Here is a 25,698-nt window from a genome sequence, read left to right as displayed (position 1 = left end):
GCAAAAAAACCCACAATGATATCAACATTGAAAATTCCATTGTAATAACCAAGATGTAAATTTTTTGTGGCACGCGTATAGTTATTGTTTTGAAACTGTCACATTGGTTCGGTAACTGTTACATTGTTGCAGACAAGAGCCAGTGTAAACTGATTCTTCTGGTAGGCACTAACCACAAAAATATCATAAATCAGTTATTTTGATTAGATTTTAATTTTAACATATAATCATGTATTGAAATTAACAATAAAATAAAATCAATGTATTTTCCAACGATCACATAAGACCAATAGATGGAGCACGTTGGCCGCGACGAGAATCCAATATTTATTTTTGAATGATACGCTAACATCGTTAATAAGACGCTAACAATTTTGTTCAAAATACCATCGTGTTTGTCGTGACACAAGAAATAACACCAATATGACAGATTTCTGATGCGAACAAAGGCGTTTTTTAAACAGATTTATATTTGTAAACAAAAATTTCTCCCGCGACTGGCAGCGGGTCGTCTGGTGTTTGTACAATATTTCCCAGCCGGGCGGGAGCGCATGCGAATCTGCGACGTTGCCGATGTGTACCTGGCCACCACACTGACATTGCATCGGTATTCACTCATTTTAGAATAGATGTTACCAGTGTAAAAATCTAAGACCACCTGGTTAGCTTGGTTAGTCATCTCCCATAGCGACCATAGTTCAAGAAAGGGAGGAGCTAATGTGTACATTCCATTACTCATCGCATATTCCATCACATTTGTAGATGCACAGCCTTAACGCAACACTTCCCGGAAAAGGTGATGACCGCTCCGATTTCTACTCTCAGTGGTTTATTTAAAAATGGCAAATTAAAGAAACCATTAAATAAATACTGGTGGAAAATATTTACATGGCATTTAGCTTAATAATTTTTTAACGAGCTCAATCAAACAAAAGCTCAATCAATAAATTGGCTTGGTGCTCGTAATACAAAGTAGATTTTCCCTACCACCATAGTTAACGTATTATAATGTATTTGTTTCATAACTAGTTAATTAGAATATTTTGTTAGTAAATTTATGTAAATTTCAAACTAAATAATTAATTTTCACAGTAGTTTGTCGTGAGTGAATACCAAAGCAATGTCAGTGTGGTAGTCAGGTACACATCGGCTACGTCGCAGATTCGCACGCGCTACCGCCCGGCTGGGAAATATCGTACAACACCAGGCGGCCCGCTGCCAGTCGCCGTTTACAAATATAAATCTGTTTTAAAAACACCTTTGTTTGCATTATAAATCTGTCATATTGGTGTTATTTCTTGTGTCACGACAAACACGATGGTATTTTTAACGAAATGTTTAGGGTCTTATTAACGATGTTAGCACTCGTTTTAAAAATTAACAGCAGCATAAAAACTATTGTGAGTAAAAATTTTAAAATGCATGGGAATGTAAATAATAAACCTACCAATAAACTATAAAAATTTCAGAAAGATTGGCTCAGTGGTTTGTTTACAATTAAATTTTAAACTTCCAATAACTGTAACCAATAACCGTACCTACGAAAACACTTCAGTATACTTAATTATTAGTCTTGTCAGTAAGTTGCTAATTAAATAACACAAATAATAAGGGACAATATGTGCAGTGAGCATTAGTTAAAACGAAAGGTTTTTTTAATTCTGTATATATGAAGAAGCCCGTTTTATCGTGTAAACTAAAACATGTTCTTTTCTGTTTCAGTACTTAAATCCTACAAACTTCATAGAGCATTCACACCCTCCAAACGAAGTATCAAAAGAAGTCCTTAAAGCACGCCTGAATTTAAGGGAGGCTTCAACGAAACCTAACATTCGACCAGTTCAAGTCCTTGCAACCACACTTCGGGAAACGTCTGACGACGTAAAGGGACAGCTGTGCTCCAAATTGTCTTCGGTTCAGAGGGACATCAGACGACAGAGACAACGAACACTACCCTCGCTACCGAAACAGGTGTGCGACTTAGAGATTCCCGTCGAGTGGTCGATTACTGGAGGAGAGGCATCAAGGCATTTTCTACTGCACGACAGCGGCTCCAAATACACTGCATTTGGTGCGTCCAAATACAATTTTGATGGATTTTGAGAAGGCGCCCATGAACGCCATTACGAAACTTCTAGGTGATGTAGTAAAAGTTAAAGGGTGCTATTTCCATCTCTGTCAAAATACGTGGAAGCACATACAGGGGTTGGGGTTGGCTTCGTTATACAAGAACAGGGCGGATATCAGACTGTTCTGCGGCATGATGGACGCCCTTGCCTTTCTGCCAGAGGAAGATGTCACCGATGGAATTCTACTGCTATGGGCGAGTGCTCCAGTGGAGCTGGCAGATCTCCTATATTTCGATGAAACCTACGTCAATGGAAAAGTAGGAGCTGACAAGCCTGCTCTTTTTCCTCCCCACGTCTGGAACCATCATGAATCTGCACTCCAGGATGGCCATAGGACAAACAATTTTTGCGAATCCTGGAACAACCGATTCAATTTGCTGGTTGGGCATGCTAACGCTTCGTTCTGGACAGTTGTAGAAACGCTACAAAAGGACGAAGCTTTGGAAAGAACAAAGCGTTTGCTACCACCGCAAGAAAGGAGGGTAAATAAGAAGGAAAAGTTAACCCGAGAAAAAATACAAAGACAATGTATAGAGTACAATGCAAATGTCATTTCAATGGAAGAGTTTTTAAAGCAAGTAGGAGCATTGATAAGATTTTAACAGATGTTAAAGTAGTTTTTTTTTAAGTAAACATGATTTTAAACACTGCAGTTTTTTTTTGTACCTTACACCAGACTGTCATTTAATTAAAGTAGGCCTATCATTATTTTTATACTACGTCTCTTGTTTAAATTATCTGAATGAATGTACTACGAATGTACATTCAGCTGTTAAACTACAATTCACACTTTAAACTGAAATTGTTGTATGGATAATATTGTTGCACTATTGAGTGGATGGATTCTTATGTAAACATGCCTTGAAATCATATTTAGTGAGACTTAAATCGTCAACGTTAATGATTTATGAAAGCTAAAGCGACAATAGGCGGACGGTGGCCCACCTTCTGCGGTAGCCTATCTACAAAAGCTATAATGTATATATAACACTATAATATCTATATCTAATATGATGGTCAATTTATACATACCCACTGTTTTGGTATCTTTAACTTTTTGAGGTGACACATATTCAGTCGTTTATTATTCACATTTCAAATCGTCGTTAAAATTGGTTAAAACTGTATAAATATACAATTTTTAGCACGGTGTTTGTAACTAAACTAGCCCAAACTTAGATTTAAATCCATCTAATACCTGCTCTGGGGCTCAGGTCCTTCTTGGAAGTACCAAATCCTATTCATAGTTTCTGCCCAGCTTGCTGTGTCAAACACCCCATATCACCCCTTCCCTACTTCCCTCTTACCCCACAAAATCTTTTAAATTTACCTACAGGGAATCTTTCGGGGGCAGCAGACTCAGAGCTACCCACGTTCCCTATTGTTTGGTGCGGAGGGTAAGTTTCTCATAATCACCCCAGGCCGAAAGTCCTACACTCCTTATGGTCACTGGGTGAGGTCCGGTATGCTTTTAGTTACGCCAAGTTATTGTGGATTTCTCAGAATCAGTTTTTATCCCAGCATTACAGTTCCTCTCAAAACATCGCCAAGTTATTTCCCCACTTTTAGCAACATAGTTCTGTCTGAATTTAAAATTATTGTATATAATATTTGGTTTACCATTTTTGGTTTGCTCAAGTTGAAATTCCATGTCAACTATGAAGAAGTGGATGAGAATTTAAGAATATAATAATATAAAATTGTGTGCTTATGTCAAACTAATGAATGAGAAGATTTATTCAATGCTGTTTGAAGAACAGAACAGATTCATGGAAACTAAAAATGACTAGCTTGGCATTCCCTGTGTGCAGACGATTTGATTGTCAGTTGTCAGTTCCAAGTACCAACAGGAGTTCAAGTCAGAATATGCTCAATCACAACACTACTCGTGAACCCAAAATCATTTCAATTAGAAAGCAATTAAGTGATTACTTGACTATTAATTCAGAATACACATAATTAGTTCGTAACAGTTATTTATAAATATGTTCCATGCAATCTTAAACGTGTGAACTGTTCAGTTAATGCAAACAAAATACAGCATGCATAACCTAGTCTTTGCAGAAATGTGAGTAATTACTGTTTAAATTAAATAATAAATTAAATGTAGACTATCGATTGCATATGTAGTATAACTCAAACTTAGACATTTTATTTGTACTGAGGGCTTTAAAAACAACAATAAACTTATTATAACTGTAAAAACTTGAACTCACAAGCAGACAGACTACACCAATAATTAGATAGCAGACGACCTACCTATTGCAAATGCAAAGTCTTGACTATTCTCCATAAGCATTTTGCTTCTTAGGGTTTGCATTCATTGGTCATCGTGGGCATTGATGGTGGGTTTATGCTGGATTTTGGACAGGGGTTATTGATGTAGAATATGTTAAGGTTTGCCAGGGCTATTTTACCCCTCCAGTTAAGGTGTAGACCGTGTCGGATAAAGTATGGCGGGATAAGGAGTCAAGTGAGTTAGAGCCATAGTTTACGTTTTCATGGGATGAAGCTAGAGACAAGTCGGAAAGTGATTTTCTTGACTGTATCATTCAAATTTAGTTGGTCGTGTCTCCGAAGGAGAGCAACTACCAAAACGTTACGTGTTGACAGTGTTTTTTGCTTTGTGTTTACAGAATAACATTCAGAGAGTTGCACACTGCTTATGGTCGACCGATTTTAACTGACAGAAATGAGTGGCGTCATCGACAGAAACAGGAGCTAGAGAAAAAACAAGTCTCACTGATATCCTTATGAACTTACACTTATACAATCTTACGTCATTATATTCTAATAAGTATTTATTTAAAAATTATATAATGTTCTTAAAGTCTACATTGTACAATTTAAAAATTTGTTTAAACCTGTTTGAAATCCATCACCTGTATTAGAAAAACTTATGTTTTAAAACAATTCGGCCAAATATTAAATTGTGACAAATCAACAATCCAACCCACAGGCTGTTGGGCATGGGATAATGTCTAATATTGTTTTCTTAGCAATAGGTTTATTACAATTTGAAAACAAAAAATTGAAATACTATCTTTCAACAAGTTATGTTAGTTATGTTACTATTGACATCAATTTATTAAGTAAGCAAAATGGAACTTTGTACGGTATTCAAATTAAAATCATTTTTAGCATTACTAAAATAACAATTTAAAATTGTATGAGACCCTAGTGAGAAATATAAATCAATTCATTCTAACATCTGACCCATTTAACATTTCTAGTTTGTATACATCTTGATTGCATTTAATCTTTTGACTCATTCCAGACCAAAAAATCAGGTATGTCTAGATTGAGCAGACCGTCTGATATCGAGATTCCACTGTAAAGTTAAATGGTTAAACTCAACTAATACACTGCAATTATTATTTTAGAATCAATTAACTATTCTAATCAATTAAAGCTCATTCATTTCACCTAGAACATATTAATATTTGTATGTAATCACTCAAATTTTAGATTCGAGAGTTCAGCTAGAGAGCACAAGCATTTTAGTAGGTTTGTTGTTTATATAGCCTACAATATTGTAACTCAACCAGGGTGCTGAATCTATTAACTGTATTATATAGATACAGTATCAGTAGGCAGAGCTGCTATGATGGTTAATCACTGGGACGCTTTAAAAATAAAACATACATAATTCATTATAATTTAATTATATGTGTGTTTTACCTACACTGGGATTTTGCACCCTTGTATTCTTAGTACCGTATCTATTTGTCTAATAAAGCATGTGACACACTGCTGAAATCTTACGATGGTTTTTACCCGACACCAAGACACCTTTAGTACCATCGCTTACCTTTGTGATTAGAAACCTTACATAAAATGTTCATAATGGATAGAAGGGAGCAGGTGACAATGGTGACATCTCTAGTTCTCTTAGCCTTGACAAGCAATCATAGCAGCCCTGTCTTAAAGGTGTATAAGTGACCTAGATTTTAGAACAAACCCAAAAAATTTACTTCAGAGAATAGAGAAACAGAGAAAATATAATGTTATATTTTGTTATATAGAAATTACCATAGTGTAGGTTACCTTGAATGTACAAGGACAATAAAATGTACCAAAGATTAAATTGCCATTTTACTTTACCTGTTTCATTTATTGTCTGTAAATGTTTTCAGTGGCCTACATTTACAAAAATATGTATTGAACCCAAGCCTTTATTATCATTTTAAAACCAGTGGTCATACCAACCCTGTAAACAAGAGGAAGCATATTTAACCCTCTTAGTGCTACGATGTAGTTACCGTACCTGAGAGCAACTCTTAGTGTTTTGTATAGTATGCTAAAACTGTTTATTTTATGTGTCAGAACAGTCTGAAAGCTTCAAATTATGTTGTAAATAGTGATGTGTTGATGCCTCGAACATTGACTGACGTCTTAGGATCGAGCGCACGGGCCTTTCACAGCTGCCTTCAGTTTGCCAGCAAAAGTGGTTTCGTCATTTGTCTTGCCCAGTTCAAGGAGCACATCCCCGTCACAGGTTTGTCTCATTGACCCTACAACTATATCGGTCTGCTTCGGCTGCTGCGTCAATATTGTCCTGACCCAGAAGCACCACCCCTGAACTCTCCGGCCACATTGTTGGTGTACAGGGTGTAATGTACACCCTAGGGTGTAATCTACTAGTTGTTGTACCCGCGTGCTTTGCAACGGGAAGAGGACACAAAATAGAAACATTTTGATCTTTACATTTGTTGATTAAAATAGTTACAAATCCACCAACGCTTTTAGAAATAAAATTCAGCTGCACTTTAGCTTATCTGCTCTACACTCATTCGAATGAAAAATATTGATATAGGCTATACAGGGTGTCTAACTCTCTGGACATATGTATATAGTGTTATTGCTTAGGTCAAGACAAACACATTTCACCACAGGAACATGGGTCTGTGGTGCCTAGTTTTCCGTCTGTCTGTATTTCTGTGTTTTTTACAAAAAACATTATTAACTCCTAACAGGTTTGAGATACAGCATTGAGATTTTGCATAATTTATGTTTATCTTGTTAAGACCTATCTTTGTTTAAAATTACCCAAATGATTTACCGTTTTAAAATGGCAGCCATTTGATGGCAAATTTCATGAAAACCGTTAACTTAACAAAAAAATTGCTAGAGACAAAAAGTTGGTAAATTTTATGTAGTTTTCAATGTTACCTTATTTGTTTTGTTAAGAATGGATAAATAATAACCGCTCGGCGACAGTCGCGGTGGTAGACTGTTTTGCTTGGAGCGACAACTTCTTCTTCCTGGCGTCACGAGACATGGTACCGCCAGTGCACCTAACCTCAAAAGTGCGCACTTAGTATAAAGTCACTAAATAAATTCGATAAATTCACTTAGTAAAACAGGTAAAACTTAACAATAAAGTATTCTTTATAGTTATTTGTTATGAGAAACATTCCAAAACTGCCATGTCACAAGCCAAAATGTAATCAAATTAATCAATTTCTCCATAAATTGCAGTACACAAGCATAACTTGAATTGGAAATCAGTGTTATAAACAACCTCCTCACAGAGTGAAAATTATATTTTGTTGATTGTATTGTAGATGAAAAAAATACCTATATTAAAATAACTTGTAATATAATACTGGTAACATAATACTTACTTAATACTTTTCTTTGAAATACCTGCCAAACTGTCGTTCTCCTCACCACTAAATTTAAATTAATCCCAGGCGTTGTCCGGGTAGCCGACGACGCCATATAGTGAAAATAAAAGGTCGTCGAACTTGTCAAAATGTTCTACACTATAAAAACAATCAGAAATGTAACTATCGCTCCTGATTGGTCTTGGAGCAGTACCCAGCGACTGCAGCTCGCGGCTCTAGCGAAGCGACAGTAGCTCCAAGCAAAACAGGACCATAGATGAAGTAATCAGGACTATGCAAACAGTGTTTCCACTTTGCATCGAGCAGCTCCAACGAGCACATAGCAGCTCCCCTCACCAGGACCGAAATTTCCCCTTTTTTCCCCTCTCTACTTTAATAAATGTCCCTATGATTTTCCCCTCAACAAACTTATATATATATATATATATATATATATATATATACATACAGGGTGAGTTTTAAATGAGTTCCCCCCCTACTTTTTTCTACATTTATTAAGATATCAACTCCGGACCACGTCAGACCATTGTAGGGTAGTAAGTACTTCATTTTGACTGGGTATAAATTTTTGGCCGCCATCTTGGATCCGCCATATTGGATACAAAGTTTTTTTTCAAATGTAAAGGTAGGGTTGTGACCCATTATTCCAAACTAGAATTTAACGCTGATTACAATGCCGCAATTAGTTTAAAAAAAATCTTAATCTGTTCTAAAGTTACAAGGACTTTTTATAACTTTATTTTTAGCCCAATTTAACATTGTGCATTTACAAACTAAGACCATAATCTCAAAATAGTGCTAGATAAAAATAAGTATAGACCACCATTCATTGTCGACCTATTTTCACTTGGTTATGACGGATGTAATTTTTTAGGTGGCCATCTTGGATCCGCCATTTTGAAATGTGATCAATTAATTTAAAGTACCTGGGGACCGAGCTTTGCTCAGGTAAAATTGTTAGTTTAATATGAAAGCAGTCTTAGTATTGCAGATACATTAATCCATTCCCAAACTCCACACTGCTCACCTTTACTACTTCGTTCACCACTTCCTACGTCGTGGGTCTGTTTCCTTCCCTTCCCATAGCATTTTAAGATTGCAGATACCTTAATCCAATCGTCATAAACTGTTCCCGCACTCCGGACTGCTCGCCTTTACTACTTCCTTCACCACTTCCTACGTCGCAGACCTGTTTCCCTCCCTTTCCGTAGCATTATAGGATTGCAGATACCTTAATCCAATCGTCATAAACAGTTCCCGAACTCCGGACTGCTCGCCTTTTCTACTTCCTTCACCACTTCCTACGTCGCGGACCTTTTTCCCTTCCTTCTCATAGCATTTTAAGATTGCAGAAACCTTAATCTAATCGTCATAAACAGATCCCACTCTCCAGACTACTCGCTTTGACTACTTCCTTCACCAGTTCCTACGTCACGGCCCTGTTTACCTCCCTCCCCATATCATTTTAAGATTGCAGATACCTTAATCTAATCTTCAAAAGCAGTTCCCACACTCCGGACTACTCGCCTGGACTACTTCCTTCACCACTTCCTACATCGCGAACTTGTTTCCCCCCTTCCCATAGCATTTTAAGATTGCAAATATCTTAAATCAATCGTCATAAACAGTTCCCACACTCCGGACTACTCACCTTGACTACTTCCTTCACCACTTCCTACGTCCCGGACCTGTTTCCCTCCCATCCCATAGAATTTTAAGATTGCAGATATCTTAATCTAATCGTCGTAAACAGTTTCCACACTCCAGACTGCTCACCTTTTACTACTTCCTTCATCACTTCCTACGTCACGGACCTGTTTCCCTCCCTTTACATTGCATTTTAAAATTTCAGATACCGTAATCTAATCGTCATAAACAGATCCCACACTCCACACTGCTACCCTTGACTGTATCGAGTTCAGTTTAATCTTTGCTTAATAGTAACAACTGATGTTTTTCCTTTTGTACTGTATTTTGTTTTGCTAGTATACTGTGGATACGAGGTGCGATAGCAAGGGCTCCCGACTGCAAAGACTCCCGACTGCAAACCCTACCGAACGGTGACGTCACGGCCGACTACCCCTCTCTCTATCTGAGTGGAGTGGGAGAGAGTCGTTGCGGCAACACCCCCCCAGTCCAGCCGCTGGCTTGTCCTCCACACGAAAACCCCTACAGAACTATGACGTCCCGGCCGCCTATCCCTCTCTCCGGGTAAAGTGGGGAAATGTGAGTTTTCGTCCGTGATTTTGATGTTGATTCCCACTAAATTAACAAAATAATTGTTTTAAATCAGATTTGTTAAGCATGCCATGGCCCTATATTTTTTCCTCTGAAGATTAAAATAAAATTGTTAAAATTATTAGCCTTGTTTCCTGCGTTTTTTATATTGGTCATTCCCACTAAATTAGCAATACATTTTCTAATCAGATTTGAACATAGTTTTAAGCCAATTTAGACATTATTGGGAAAGTGTTTACATTTGTGAGTAAGTATGAATACCACGTGTAAACCAATAAACTGATTGAACCGAATGTTAACTATTGAATATGAAATATAACTATTTTATTGTAATAATGAAAACAATAAAAGACAAGGGGGGCCACCAGTTGACCGACAAGATACTTGGTCGTTTTGCCACTAGACCGTCTTTTTTAATTAAATAGATAAATACTGAAAACCAGTACGTCGACAAGTTATTTCATCGTCAGTCCAGTTGACCGGCCTGTAAAACTAAATTATTATATACGAGAAACCAACTTGTCGTCAATCGACCCGGCCGACATACCACTTGCTCGTCTTTTAGGTGGGGATGTGTTGAGCAGCAGTGCCAGCGGCGCGCGCAGCTGTGGAGGGCGCTGTAGGCGTACCAACTTCTGTATCTAGTAGCGGCGGTTTTTATTCCGACGATTTCCAGCTATCACAATGCAGCGGACTAGTGAGGTTTTTTATTACGTGTAATTGTTTGTTTCTCAATCGATATTTGTTTATATACAGTACAGTGAATATAAATATGCCTATATTAATTTACTTCAATTAAATACACGTTTTTTAGCTACTACATTTAAATTATTGAAGAATTACATGAAATCTATTTGTAAAAACTGACTTTGAACATTTCATTACAGCTAAGAAAGTGGTGGCAATAGGATAGTTAAATTAGAATTCTCCGCTAAACATTTCATAGGCAGCTAACATTTCCGATTAACATATAGGCATATTCTTTTCTCAAAAATCCTTTCGGGCTTCGCCCCAGTGGCTCTGTAGTTCCCCATGTTAACCTTATGAGTATTCATTTTTAAAGGGAATTAAAGAATTTAGTCAGCTGTTGGTTCTTAAAAACTTGGTTCTATGATATGCAAAAGCAATAAAAAGTTATAAGATTTACCAACATCGATACGGGCTATGCCTCATAGATCTATAAATCATTTCTTTTAGTTTAATCATTGGATATAGCATATGGACAAACACGATCCGGGTAACATTAATTGCGAAGCATTTGTTTTAGCTTGAAACTGTCAGATATTTTATATGTCAGACATTATCAGATATTGTGTATTTGCGAAGGTTTATAAATAATAGTTTTGCCAGCATATCTGAAAATATGCAAACGAACTGCTGTACTTAATATAAGAAGGTTTCAACTGACTACTAAAAGATCCCTGGGCGTAGAACGGGCACACAGCTAGTATATATACATCTATATAAATAAAATTACAGTTATGTCTGTACATTGCTTAGCATCATGCAGTTTTTGGTTATTTTTACGCTTCATAGTCTAAGTAGCCGAAACAAGTCTTATCTCAATTTCTGTCGGCCTGTCTGTCTGTTTGTCTGTCTGTCTGTCTGTCTGCCCATTCTGTTATTCTGTCTGTGACGCCAAAATGTCATTTTACGCTGCTTACTCCTAGAAAACTAGAGTACCGTTCAAAACATTTTCTGTATTTACTGGATTAGTGAGAGTGTCTTTGGCTATAAAAACATGGCTTCGCTTCTTTGAAGACAAAATAACGAACTATCAAGAACACAATTTTGTTCGATTTTTGTCAAATTTTCTTTCAATGTTTACTATTACATTTTATGAAATAACGATCAGCTGTTTGGATTAGTTCCCACTTCTAGCTGTCACTGATATGTTTACATTAAATACTGTTTACAAATACAGTACCGCAACCATTTCCGATCAAGTTTTGTAAGCACATCCAAACTAAGTGAGATTAAAAACGTTGTGCCTTACTTAATCGGTTTAATTAATCGCAAGTGCAACGATTGTACTTGAGTTTTGATAACCAAGGAAAAGACCGTGAATCAGTGTTGTATAGTCCTGGGAAACTTAAATTGTTTAAATAATCGTCACCAATAGCTTACAAAAAGGTTTCCACTCATTGACTGCGTTTCAAGGACAGTTGTGTAAAATGCAAAGTAAAAAAACACAACTGCAGTTGGTGATCGTGGATGTTGCTGTGATCTTTCTGATTTCGCTGTGATCGTAACAGAGGTTTAACTTACAGATGTAGTTAAACTCGCTTTTCCAATGTGTCACTTTTGGATTCTTCTTACCTCTTTGTGCTGCAATCGCTGGACCATACCGCAAATCTTGGCCCATAGCCCATCTCTTGGGCAGGCCCTACGTAGGCCGAATTATTCACAACCAAATTTCTACAACGATATCGGTACTTTTAAAATACATAGCCTTCCTACTTAGGAAGTAAAACTACAAACGTCCAAAACCCCAGATTTGTGCGTTTTTGTCACATTTCCTCAGAATGTTTCCTTGATATACCGATCTACGTTAGGTTTAAAGATTACGTAATCTTTTAAATAAGAAACCTTTGGTTGGATAAAGGTGGTTTCTTCAAACTGTCATTAATATGTTAACATTAAAAGTTGCTTACAAATAATGCTATTAATGGGAAATAACTTAGATTTTCGAAAACTTAAAAAAAACAAGGGGGATTAATAACTTCGGTACTGATACCACATCAAGTGAAAGATTTTTTGAGCAAACCATCATGAAATTTAAAGCTTTACGTTGTTAACGTATCAATGTTTTGTCCCCTGTGTATTTATTTATTATTTGCCAACGGATTAACACCAATAATACAGTTTGATTAGAAGGGCAGTTTGAATTGGTCGTAAGTACTAATAGTTCTTTTCTTAACTGTAAACGTTGGTTTTTGGTACTGGTACTTTTTCTTAGAACCTGTGGTAGCAATAAGAATCATTTTTACGTACAAACACTTCACTATTTACAACTTAGTTATCTTTAGTGCTGCACCTTATTGCTTTTTAAGTTTAATTGATGTCTTTTTCAATGTGTCCAGAATACGTGAAAGGTACGATTATTTTCACTAGAGTTTATCTAGTATTTTTAGGGAAGGTCATCTGCCTTCTTCACTTATGATGTTAATCATCTTATGATTATTTTATAATGCTTGCTCAAGAGAGAAGATCAGATGTAAGTTCAATCATCCCTACATCCTTACATAAAGGCTAAAAAGTCACAATCATGCAATTGCAGATGAGTTTGTTGCTTTATGTTTTTGGATTATATGTCAAGTATCAGCGGTTGTAGCGAATTACAAATTGCTTTTAGTGAATTTCCCATACAAGGAATAAGTTATTTATGCTTTTTCGTAGTGAAATGTATGCATAATATCGAGGATTAATCATTCTTTTTTACTCGGTATTTCAAAAAGCCACTTTTATTTATGTGTGTAAATTCCGCTTGGTGAAAATATTGTAGACAATGTTGACCCACCATGTTATTTATGCTTTTTCGTAGTGAAATGTATGCATAATATCGAGGATTAATCATTCTTTTTTACTCGGTATTTCAAAAAGCCACTTTTATTTATGTGTGTAAATTCCGCTTGGTGAAAATATTGTAGACAATGTTGACCCACCTGTTTAGGGCCAAAAAGAGAACCAAAAATAAAACATTTTGCTACACCTATTTGACAATAATTGTGATATTTTGAACGGGTTAACCTCTGGGTTTGGTACATTCTGTATAAAAAACATTTAAAATATTTTGAAGTTACAGTTGAGTTTGTTTAGTGGGAAAATTTTTATTTCATGACTGTGGAACAAACGGTTTGTCTGAAATCAATAGTGGGCACCTGACGTGATTCACCCTGTGTAGTAGGCCTACTTCATCCATATCCTTCTAGGAACATCGGAGCAGTTCGCGCTTTCTCACCGAGACTACTTTCACTTCCTCCCCCATTCGGAACCATCGACTGATTGGCACCCCTAATGTGCCGGGGAGGGCCATAAATCAGGGAATTAGCTTTAACAATGCCCGGGTGATATTATAACAAAACTTCTGTCTACCTTCGACTGGTACGTTCTGAGTTGCATATTCACGTTAGAGGCTTTTCTTGCCACCATTGAAATTTTAGTTATATCGATCTGCAGGGTGAAATTATTAATTTCATCCAAGATGGCTACTTTTTTAATTGCATCAATGTTTTTTAAAACACCAAAGAGCGGGGTTTCTGAATAAACCTAGATAATACCAAAAATGCTATTGTTGTATGGCAATAGGCCCTTTTGTTGTAATGCCCTTTTAAAACATTTTTAGTCTGATTAAACCAAAATACAAATTTTAACTTAATTGCGACGCTGCACTATAGCCAGCTTTTTGAAATTGACATGTTTACTTTAGGCAACTCACCTTTCAAGGTGTAGGATTATTGGTTTTCTTATTTGACTTTTGCAAATATTCCTTAATGCGTTTTGTTGTAAATTTATTTTTCCGAAATACAATTTTTATGTAATGAAACATAAACACATTCTATACATTTCAAGAAAAAAATACATGATATAGTCGTCTAAAAACATTTAAATAAATACACAAACACAACGCACGCAAAACATTTAAAATTTAAAGTAGGCCAACTATTAACCGGTCACGGCACGGAGGCAGACTCACTCATTAGTGGAAGTTTGCAGATAAAGCGAAGTCTAAAACACAAAATATAGCGAAACAATTTCAGCAGCATCCGTGAACATCCATGAAGATCACGATGACATCGTAAAATCTCCCGTGACCTTAGCTACATTTGTGAAACCCTCCACAATCATTATTTTTACTTGACGCGAAGACGTTAAAAAGAGAGCCGAAAGAAACACCGTTATGAGTGGACGCATGATTGTAGGTTATTACAGCTGATTGTTCAAAATGTACAAATTTTTCAGTTATATTAATCAAACGAACGAATATTTATTTATTTAACCTTTAATCTTCATTTTTACATACCTACCAACTATTCTATATATATTTAACAAACCCATCTTCAAATAATATCACCTCTTATCTCTTCTTTACAACAGGTTTCAATGAATGGTTATGTTGTGTTGATTTCGTTACCGACAGGAAACGGCATTTATCAGTTTTGATTCGGTTATTTACCAAGGGACGTAGAACGCTCTGTTGTATGCATTCGAGTTTTTAAGCCCCTTAGGTTAGTTACCTCATTAACTCACGCTAAAAAGAACTCTATTATCATGTTGATGAGAAACCTAAGCACTATATAGGATTGGCTGTAGCTCACTTACACTATCAAAGCGAAGTTGACCAACTTCGGTCAAATTCTTATACTACGCAATAGTCCGTATTATGAGAGTGTGTCCAAACATATCAGGTATGCTGAGTTTAGTTTTCCTGCTATAACCTGTTAAAAAGTTAATAAGGGATATTTCAAAATGACTACCATTTTGATTAGGGTGCGATATTGACCTCTAGTTTGCGCCATTTAATTTGTCTTGAGAAACCCTTTGAAATGATAGGTCACATGAAAGGTGTTTACGTTTGAAAATTTGGTGCTGCCCCCAAAATACCCCATTTTGGGGGCCGGGTACAAGTTCTAAGTTGAATGAAAAATCCCATTTTTATGTTTTAAACATGTGCCGAGTTTGGTTTTCCCACTACCACGCGTTATAAAGTTAAGGGGATGTCCAGGCTTTATCTTGGGCTGCCATTTTGATTACGGGTGCGATATTGACCTCTGGTTTGCGCCATTCGATTTGTCTTGATAAACCCTTTAAAATTAGGGTTCACATAATAGGTGTTTACTTTTGAAAATTCGGGGCTGCATTGTAAAAACTGGGGCAAAGTTGTAACTTAGATGAAAAAGTGTCATTTCTTATGTTGTAAATATATGCCGGGTTTGGTTTTTCTACTGCAACGCGTTAAAAGATTAACTGGGGGGGTTCCAGACTTTTGGCTAATCCTGTATTCGGCTATAGTTCTGTACGGTACTGCAGAGGCCGTGTTTTGTTTACAATTGGTTTCTTGTTATTTCAGTTATTTAAAACATCATTTAACCAAATAATACGATCTAATCGTAAACAATAACTCGTCTCCTATTTATATAACTAAACAGGAAAGCACAAATCAAGATATAATAGAAACACAATTTTGTTGACACTAGCGCCCAGTGTCACCGTACTTGAACTAGACACGAAAACGAGCTTCAAGATTTACAATGGGGTAAGAAGTCTACTTGTTTTACTCCAAATGAAGAAATTTGGAAAGTATCAAATTCACTCAACCGGGGAGCGACCATATAAATAACATAACATAACATATAACGTATATAACACAATGTGTATCCTACATCGATTCTTTATCAGCACATATGTTTAATACCCCCGCCGCAGCAAACCTGCACACTAAGCGAATTTCAACTTGTCTGATTACATTTTTACTAAAATATTTCTATAAATAAGACATATTTATTCCAAATTTAAATATCATTAGATTTAACGAGTGCTTAGGTTTGCTGCTACGGGGAAGGTAAAAAGTGTGTTTGGGCCATATATGTCAATAGTATAGGATGAAATAATTAATTTGCCAAATTTTGTCAATATATACCCATAGACAAGTAAACTACAACAGTTTTCATTTTCTTTATAAGAATAACATGAGAATTTTAAATTATACTATTTTTAAATTTTCTCCGTAACCGTTAGGCATGTGGTAACAGCGCTTCAATATACTAAATTATTAATTTTTTAAGCTCTTCAAAACGGTTTAAAAAGAAATTGCAAATTTTTTTGTTTTTAGGGTCAAAAAATGGAAAACCCCATTTTTACCCCATAAAGCCCCCCGTAAACCCCCGTTCCCATGGTCAGATTATGCTGGATCGCGAACTCGTACGAATTAACGTAGGTTTACACAATTGTACAAAATTTCATCAAAATCGGATCATTTTTGCTCGAGTTATTGCGCTAACGGACACACACATATATATACATATGCATTTGAACGGATGGTGTTTTTGGCCTCTAGGGACCTCAAAACAAAATAATTAAATCTGTCCCGGGTCTAGGTCTTACCATGAGTACTACGGTAATAGCATATTCCCTATACGGTAAATTCACAAAAAAACAAACTAACTTCGTTATAGTTTTAGCTGTTCTGACAAATACAGATCGAAGAAGTAGAACACACTTGCATGGCATGTCCCACGTATATACTCAATTCATTATAAAAAAATATAAACTAAACAGCACCATTGCAAAAAAACACCAGTTCAAACCACACACCCGTGCTGACGACGTAAAGATATACGTCGGCAGGCCCAGTGGTTGACTGGACTATGGTGTCTGGGCGTCCGCGTTTTGGCTCACGTAGCGCGATCCATTGTGTTACATATCGATGGGAGCGACATGCTGTCACTTTAGCAGCCTCTCACACACTGCCGTAGCGGCCGACACGACTTGACTTACTACGTAAAAGAAACTATTTCAGCGCTCCAAGCGCCCGGTGTCTGGAACTATCCGAGGCAAGATACACCAACGAGGAAAGAGAGAGGCTAAGATACAACAATGAGGAAAGAGGAGGTAAACTGAGGCAAGATACACCATCGAGGAAAGAGAGAGTCATCTGAGGCAAGATCCACCAATGGATCTTGGTGGATATCCACCAATGTGATATCCACATATCACGTTGGATATCTACATATCACACATATCAGTGACAGCTAGAAAAAATAATCCATCCAAACAGATGTTCGTTATTTCGTAGATGTCGTATTCTCCAAACAGATGATTAGTATTTGATAAAGACGTATGTGGTAGACATGGGGAGAAAACTTGACAAAAATCCACAAAATTGGGTTTTGAACGTCATCAGTCAGGTTATTTCAAAAGTAGCGATGCATGTTTTAATGGCTAAATACACTCTTGCCAATTCAGGGAACACAAAAACGTTCGTATTTCAGGAGAAGAACTCTTGTTCATTTTTACATGCAAAGACTACGTAAAATGCCTTCTGGGCCATGACAAACAGACAGACAGAAAGTGAGATAACACATTAAAAGCTTTTTAAAGTATAAACTCAAACATAACCGAAAAATACATAATCCTGAACAATGCACAGAGAAAACTCTAATTTTATTTATAGATATTTTATATACACTTTCACTTCTATAAAAGATTTTCTTTCTCATGACGCTTGATGAACGGCTTATACACGTAATAATAACTTTCTTAAATAGACAATCCTAACGAACTACTGTTGCAGTAAACTTGCGAATATTTCTTACTTTACTCTTACACATGTTTGAAATTTACATCTTGCATAATACACTACTTTGTGCCTGTTGGCTACTATGAATCGTTCGGATTAATTTAAGATATTAAACTTTGTTGATATACACGAGGTAAATTGACCTCCATGATACCCATAATTATACACAGGTACCATATTACCACACTACAAATTTGATTCTACAATATACGGTACGTAGTTTTATCCAAACAAACGATCAAAAACCCCGAATTAAATTGTTATTTTAACTCAATAGTCAATGCATATAAGCGAGTCTTATCTTTCGATGTAGATTAAATAATACAAAGGCAGAGGAATGCGCGAGACCAAGGACAAGGTCACGGCACGGTTGCTATAGAAACGACGAAACTATCTATTAGAATTGCGCGCCAAGCCAACGTCAACTAAACGCCAGACTGTACAATAAACACGCCGCGTGTGTAGTGTTCGACGGAGCTATAGTACTTTCAGTTGGCAATACTGGCTTCTAGCCTCGAGCGAGGTGGTTCAACCATGAAAAGAGCCTCAAACTCCTGGGTAATCCCCGGTTAGCTCCTCCCACTCTGCCCCCTATCCCCACCTAAAAGACGAGCAAGTGGTAAGTCGGTCGGGTCGATTGACGACAAGTTGGTTTCTCGTATATAATAATTTAGTTTTACAGGCCGGTCAACTGGAATGACGATGAAATAACTTGTCGACGTACTGGTTTTCAGTATTTATCTATTTAATTAAAAAAGACGGTCTAGTGGCCAGACGACCAAGTATCTTGTCGGTCTACTGGTAGGCTCCCAAAAGACAATGTGCTTAAATTTTGCTCTGACTTTTTAACGTAACCCGGTGGAAGCTTCAACAAAAAACTGTGATATTATTGACTATAGCCTATGGTGATATTCAACGTCACAAAGCTTATTTCAACCAATAAAAATCTCTGAATAATTCATTAGTTTTTTTTTACTAATTGGGGGGGGGGGTTATTATTTCTAATACTGTGTCATTTATGGTAAGACATGGGGATTCTATAATCGTTAGTAAAACAGATCAATTAATTATTCAAAATTATATATGTCCAACAAATTAGTACAGTAAAATTTTGTTATGAAAAGGAAAGATTTTACAGTACTAGGTAGCCTGGGCATGAGGAATTTGTAATACTTATCTAAATAAAAAACAAATAAATCAGGAACGAACCTCATCTTAATTTCTTTCCTATTTGTCTATCAGTGATGCCAATATGCCAATATTTGCTGCATTCCCGTAGGAAAATAGAGCACCAAAAATTACATGAGTCATTTCCTCCAAAGTATTACAACGTGTATGTCTTATGTAGTTATGAGTAGTCTTTATTTTATAGTTATGCCATAGTTATGTAATAATATACTGACATAGTTATTAAATATGAAATCCCTCTCACATAGGCTACTCCCCGTGCGTGAGAAATTTCCTCTATCAGTAAATAAATATTATAAATTGAAAAAAAAATGGATATAAAAAAACCACTAAAACAAACTTATCACTGATGTTGAGCTACTGAATGTCACAAGATAAGTGATGACTTGAGATCTCATGTACAGATAAGTAAGATAAGATAAGATAAGATAAGTATACAGATAAACATGTTGTATTTAATTCAACATAAGATTCCTAGAGAAATCTCCGCATCTTTGGCAAAGTGCCAAAAATGGCACACATGAAACAATTTTGAAAAATGCTTATAAGAATTTTTTAATTATTTTTTTGGAGCTCCTTTGGACCCTTTTGATTGAAATATTGCAAGGAAAAAGTAGTTTTCAAAAAGAGATTTGTTTGCCAAATTAAGGGTTAAATAACGTTAGAATTTTAAGTAATCTCTTTGACTATAAAAACAACTTCAGTATCCAATAGTTAATGGTAATATTAATCAAAAAATAGCATAATTTTCATTTTATGATATACTTTTAAATATATTTATTTTAAATTACAAACAAATTTGCTTTAAAAGAGGGTTTTCTTTTCCGAGTTTGTTTGGCTCTTCTATCCGATCGACTCTCATGATTGAGGTCTCAAATTGAAGTTATGGTTATACACTCTCAGACATCACATCAAGCATCGGCATATATGCGATTTACTGTATTACTCGATCAAAACACATAAATTTGATTTAGTTTCGAATTCTTACTTCAATTAAAGGTGCATTTCACAAGTTATAATTATAAAATCCTATATATTATGGTCTAAGAACCTCCAGTGAAATACCGGCAATCATTTGAGCTATTAGTTATTCAAATCGGACTAGTTTCAAGCAAACGAAAAACAAACAAGTACTGTAACATAATTTTTTTAGGTTTTTCTATGATTGCAAATCAATACCTCCAGTATTGTTTAGGTATTTTTATGTACTTTCGACTCAAAATAATCAGTAAATTATAGGCAATAATTTAAGCCATTGATCGTTTGAATCCGTTAATTTCAAGATACTGTATTATTAAATTAAAATTATAGATTTGAATATTTCTCGGATATTACATTACATTTATTTTAACGCTGGGGTGTAGCATGGGTAATCTAGTTGTTTTTATTTTAATCAGTAGAACAATAAGTACTGCACAACTGCTACCTTAACGGCTAATATAAACGGACACCAAGATAACTGCGCTGTACGAGCACGCGCTGAAACAGCACGGCACCCCGGTAATGACCCTCCCGGTCAGTTTGGGCTGCCTCAACTAAGGCCTCTCGCCCACTATACGATTTCGGTCGTACGACACTGTGACGTACAATATTCTTATCATATGTGTGGTCCTCGCCCACTTTACGACACTTTGTCGGATAAATGGCCAGTTGCTCGGTAGCCCTGGAAGAGTGAGGTGTGGGTGTGTTGCGCAATATCTTAAAACAGTGGTTCTGTTTTAAACAGTAAAACAATAATTCCGTTACGTGTTGTTGCAATGTGGCTGCTGTGGCGTAGATTAAGTTAATGTATTGAAAGAAATGTTCAAATTATATTAGTCCATGCATTTTACAAGTTTTTAAATTTACCATAACTATCATAGGGTTTTGGGATAGTCTGGTAAAAAGTATGTATGTTAATTGTTTTTGGATTAGTTTTTAAATATATTTAATTTTATCAATATAATCTACAAAAAAATATATTTATATGTTTTAGTGAAACTTTTTTACACAATTTAATTAATAATTAAGATTATACAATAATAATAGCCAAACTCGCATTTTTCAATAATTATTTTGGTATATTTACTCATAAGTGATGCAGTATTTAAACATAACATAAGGAAAAAATATAACCAAATTGTAAAAAATAAATAGGAAGATCAAAATTACGCAAAATAATGGTTGAAAAATAAGACCAAGTGATATATCAAACATTATAATAAAAAAGTATGAATGAATTGTAAAAAATATTTATTCACGATAAGAAATACGCAAAGTGATATAACAACTATAATAATGACTAAGTATGAGTTAATTGCAAAAAGTATATATAAGACTACTGGGGAGAACGCACGACATACGGTAAAAATCGTATAGTGGGCGAGCGCCCATTTGATTGTGTACGCCACTGCGAGTAAAACAGTCGTACGACAGTCGTGTATCACAGTGGCAGTGGACGACTGCTTCACGACAGTTTGTCGTAGTCGTGAGATTATCGTACAGTGGGCGAGCTCTCATAAGATCCAATGGTTCACTGTGGAAATGTTGTCGTTCCGACACAGTGTCGTACGACCGAAATCGTATAGTGGGCGAGGGGCCTTAGGGTGTCGAGCTGTATACCCCAGGTCGGTCGGTAGCCCATCAATGGAACCCGTTAGGCTCGCCCCTACCTCTCGCCGCAAGAGAGACAAGAATTTTGCCTTTTTCCACACGCCTTCGATTGTTTGAGGCGGGAAAACTATTTGTGTGCTACGGCCCGCGCAACACAGGATATTGTTTTCGTATTAGTTGGCCTTTTTCCAAGATGACTGTGACCGTTAGCTTTTATGGACCCCCTTGGAGAATAATTCAAAACTACAAAGAACATTTCTAATCCCACAGTATACTAGATATTTAAATTATAAACACTTTGGTGTTTGAAAAAATATTTTTGGACGATAAACTCAACAGCTGTTTGAAATTATCCAAGAAGGCCGCTTGCCTCCAAGGATTCAATAATACTTGTGCGACTAGGAATAACTTCCACACCTTGCGCTTGCAAATTAGCTCGGTACATATTTGTTTCTACAGTTGGCAGGACGATCGCCATTAAAGATTACATTGGCATTTAGGTATATAAACTGTAGAATAGTAATTGTTAAGTAATCTGGAAGACAACAAATTAAAATGAAGTACGAAAGATTGGTTATGTGCTCAATGCCTGAAGCATAATCCGTTTGTTTGAGGTGCGGATTTTCAAGCTTATAGAACAAATAAATATTACAAATTAGAAGGGCAGGGGTGAACTTGACTGAAGTGACGTGATACCCGTGTGGATTTTCAATGACTGGATTCCAGTGGTATGCGGTAAAATATATAGTGACTGGCTTAGCAGCACAAAACTTTACGTGTCTGGCTTTCCCATGCAAATGCGGTGGTGACTGCATTAGCATAGCAGTATTTACGTAGTTATATTTTTTATTTTTAAGAAAAAAAAGATACATACGTTCAGAAATGTTTAGGCTTAATATATATACCAATATATATTATATATATCATAGTCTTGAAATATGTTGGGGGCTGCAACTGACTGACTTCCAGTGTATATTTTATGTGACTGGCTTCCCGGGCGCGGCCGTAACAATAACAACATTTACAATATATACAAAATATCTTTCTTACAATACATATATTATATATACACACACACACACACATATATATATATAAATTTGAACGAATGGTGTTTTTGGCCTCTGGGGACATCAAAATAAAAAAGTAAATAGGTCCCGGGCCTAGGTCTTACCATGCCACCTACAGTAATAGCTACTTCCCTTCAGGGAAATTCGCTAAAAGGTTTTTTACCTTCCTTTAATTTATTCTGTTTCATCTTGTGCTTCATTAAATAAGGTACGGTAACAAACATAGACTAGAGGGCCGCTCATGCCCTTGACAAATAAATTAACATTTTCGCACAAATACAAATCAATATCGACATTATAGACAAGAAATAAAAATAAAATGTATAAACAAAACCTACCACAACATATTCTTGAACAAGTATGCCTACAAACCTACGATAAGCATGTATGTTATTATTATACTAAACCTAAAAATGCTATGACTTTGGGCATACCTGCTTTCCCAGATAAAACATCCGAAGCTGTATGGGCTATTAATTAACAGCTGTGTCTAAGGTACCGTATATGTCAGCCTTAGTCACTAACAAGACTACAAGATCACGCCACTTATTCTACACTCATCTCCATTCATACTTGGCTTAAAATACCTATTTTGTATGGTCGCCATTTGATTGAAAAGTACAAGTATAAAGGAGATACGTTTTTATTACTGCATCAGCTGGAGACACTCTCTGAAGATCTGCTTCAACCATTTGTTGTCAAACACCAATCTCGTAAAATAGTGAAACTATTTTTCGTATGCACTAATAGAGCAAGGTTTGTACTCCTTTGATATAAAAAATAAACTAGTGTACCTGTTGCTCGAATTCGAGCAATTGCAAAGCATTACAGGCGACTCAAAGATTATGGAAATACTCACGATCTACACAACAGTTAGATATACCGTAATCAAAATCTTAAGTAAATATCTTATCTTTTTTCAAAAAGCTGATCTTGTTTTTTTAGTGTTTTTAGTGTAAAAAAAAAACATTATTTCTATTTCTTCTACTTGGTTGTGTTCTATGACTTTTTCTATGTTTCCATTGTTTGCAAATCGGTTATTTCAATGATTGCTCAAGAAATGTAGCACAGTGTTAATTCAGTTTTATTTTTAGCCTATATCAAATTGTCCAGGATTTCTCGCTCTTTTCCATTGTAATAATTACACCAACCCAAGTTTCGTCTACAGAATCAATATGCCAAAGAATATCACCTACGTACAATCTCCAAGAAGTGGTAAAAACGGCAGAAACCAACCCATACAATAGATACCGGTATAAGTTAACTACATAAGAAATAATTTCAACAGTTAACGTGATATTAGGATTTTCCACTGGTTTGGTAATAGAACATTATATTGCAAAACATGACACGATGCAGAAGAAAATCAATAATTTTAAAATCAGAAAAATCCATTGCAAATACTGTACTTCATTTTGACAAATTCAATAAATCACAATTTAAATATTAACAGCTGTTGCATTTGAAAGTAGTGTAGAACTATGCATATGGTAAACAAATTTGAAGAGGCAACTTTAAAGGCTTCTGGGGCAGAGCCCCAAGGGAATTTACCTCTTTCCTCTTTAGATGGCTCATCTATAGACCAAGACCTTTCTTTAGAGACCCCTACCAAGTTTCTACGCCCAGCCGTTCTCTCAAATTAGCTGGGACAAAAACCCAGTTTTTCCTCCATAAGAATAACATGGGATGGGAATTCTAAGGCCACTGGGGCAGAGCCCTAAGGGAATTTACCACGTTTCTCTTTTGATGGCTCACCTACAGACCAAGGCCTTTCTTTAGACACCTCTACCGAGTTTCTACGCCCAGCCGTTCTCTCAATTTAGCTATGACAAAGAAAAACAGTTTCAAATTAATATATAGATGTTTCACAGTTAAAACATTTTTAACCATCATAGTAACACCATTATAGCTTACAAAGTTGATAAGTGATAGTTCACATAATTCTTAGCACATTTGATGGATAAACCTTTATTGAATTCGTCATATTATAATTGTGTGAAAATTAATATATCTGTGTATCAATATCTACTTATCTCATTTCTCTTCAATGGAAGTTATACAATTTCAATGATACCTGTACTTAAATGTGAAGTCTTACAGCTGTAATAAAACTGTGCATAAATTTATCTTACGAGTAAATTTTTCACCAATTGATATTGTACGACAATTAATTCTATTAAGTCTATTCATTGAACTAGAACCTCGAAGTACATTGACAACTGTGCACAATTCAAAACTCATATAATAGGCCTAAATGTTGTTGGACAATTAATGGTAATTGTCGTGTCAATATCTTCTTTGATATGACCCTAAACATTTTAAAGGACTTTTAATGAGTTTTATTCGTATTGAATGACTTTAAAATACTAACGAACCATCTTTGTTCGCGAATTCAACTGGCTACTAGCTTACGTATTCTTAAGCCTACAATTATAAATTCTATAAATAACCGTTACGATTGTTTAAAACGTGTAAACTACTGAAGTGAATAGTAGTCTACAGAAAGAAAAATCAGTTGCAGGCCTACCGCTTCGTTTAGAAAATTCTCTTTC

The 25,698-nt window shown here is 35.8% G+C and overlaps 1 protein-coding gene across 6 annotated transcripts in view; it reads left to right on the top strand.

Moving 5' to 3' along the window:
• The window catches only part of LOC129004818 (sesquipedalian-1-like), a 65,724-nt gene extending 59,508 nt beyond the window's left edge, over positions 1-6,216 (top strand). For all 6 annotated transcript variants that reach the window (XM_054433481.1, XM_054433496.1, XM_054433472.1 and 3 more), the window contains exon 5: positions 4,766-6,216. In XM_054433481.1, coding sequence (XP_054289456.1) covers positions 4,766-4,886 — 121 coding nt within the window. In that variant the 3' untranslated portion in view covers positions 4,887-6,216. The remainder of the gene's footprint in view (positions 1-4,765) is intronic.
• Positions 6,217-25,698: the final 19,482 nt, after the last annotated feature.

This window comes from Macrosteles quadrilineatus, unplaced genomic scaffold, assembly GCF_028750875.1.
Source record: "Macrosteles quadrilineatus isolate MER2022 unplaced genomic scaffold, UCM_ALF_1.0 Scaffold_1__1_contigs__length_201487025, whole genome shotgun sequence".
In the NCBI taxonomy this organism is placed as follows: Eukaryota; Metazoa; Arthropoda; class Insecta; order Hemiptera; family Cicadellidae; genus Macrosteles; species Macrosteles quadrilineatus.
This window is presented reverse-complemented; position numbering and strand designations above follow the sequence as displayed.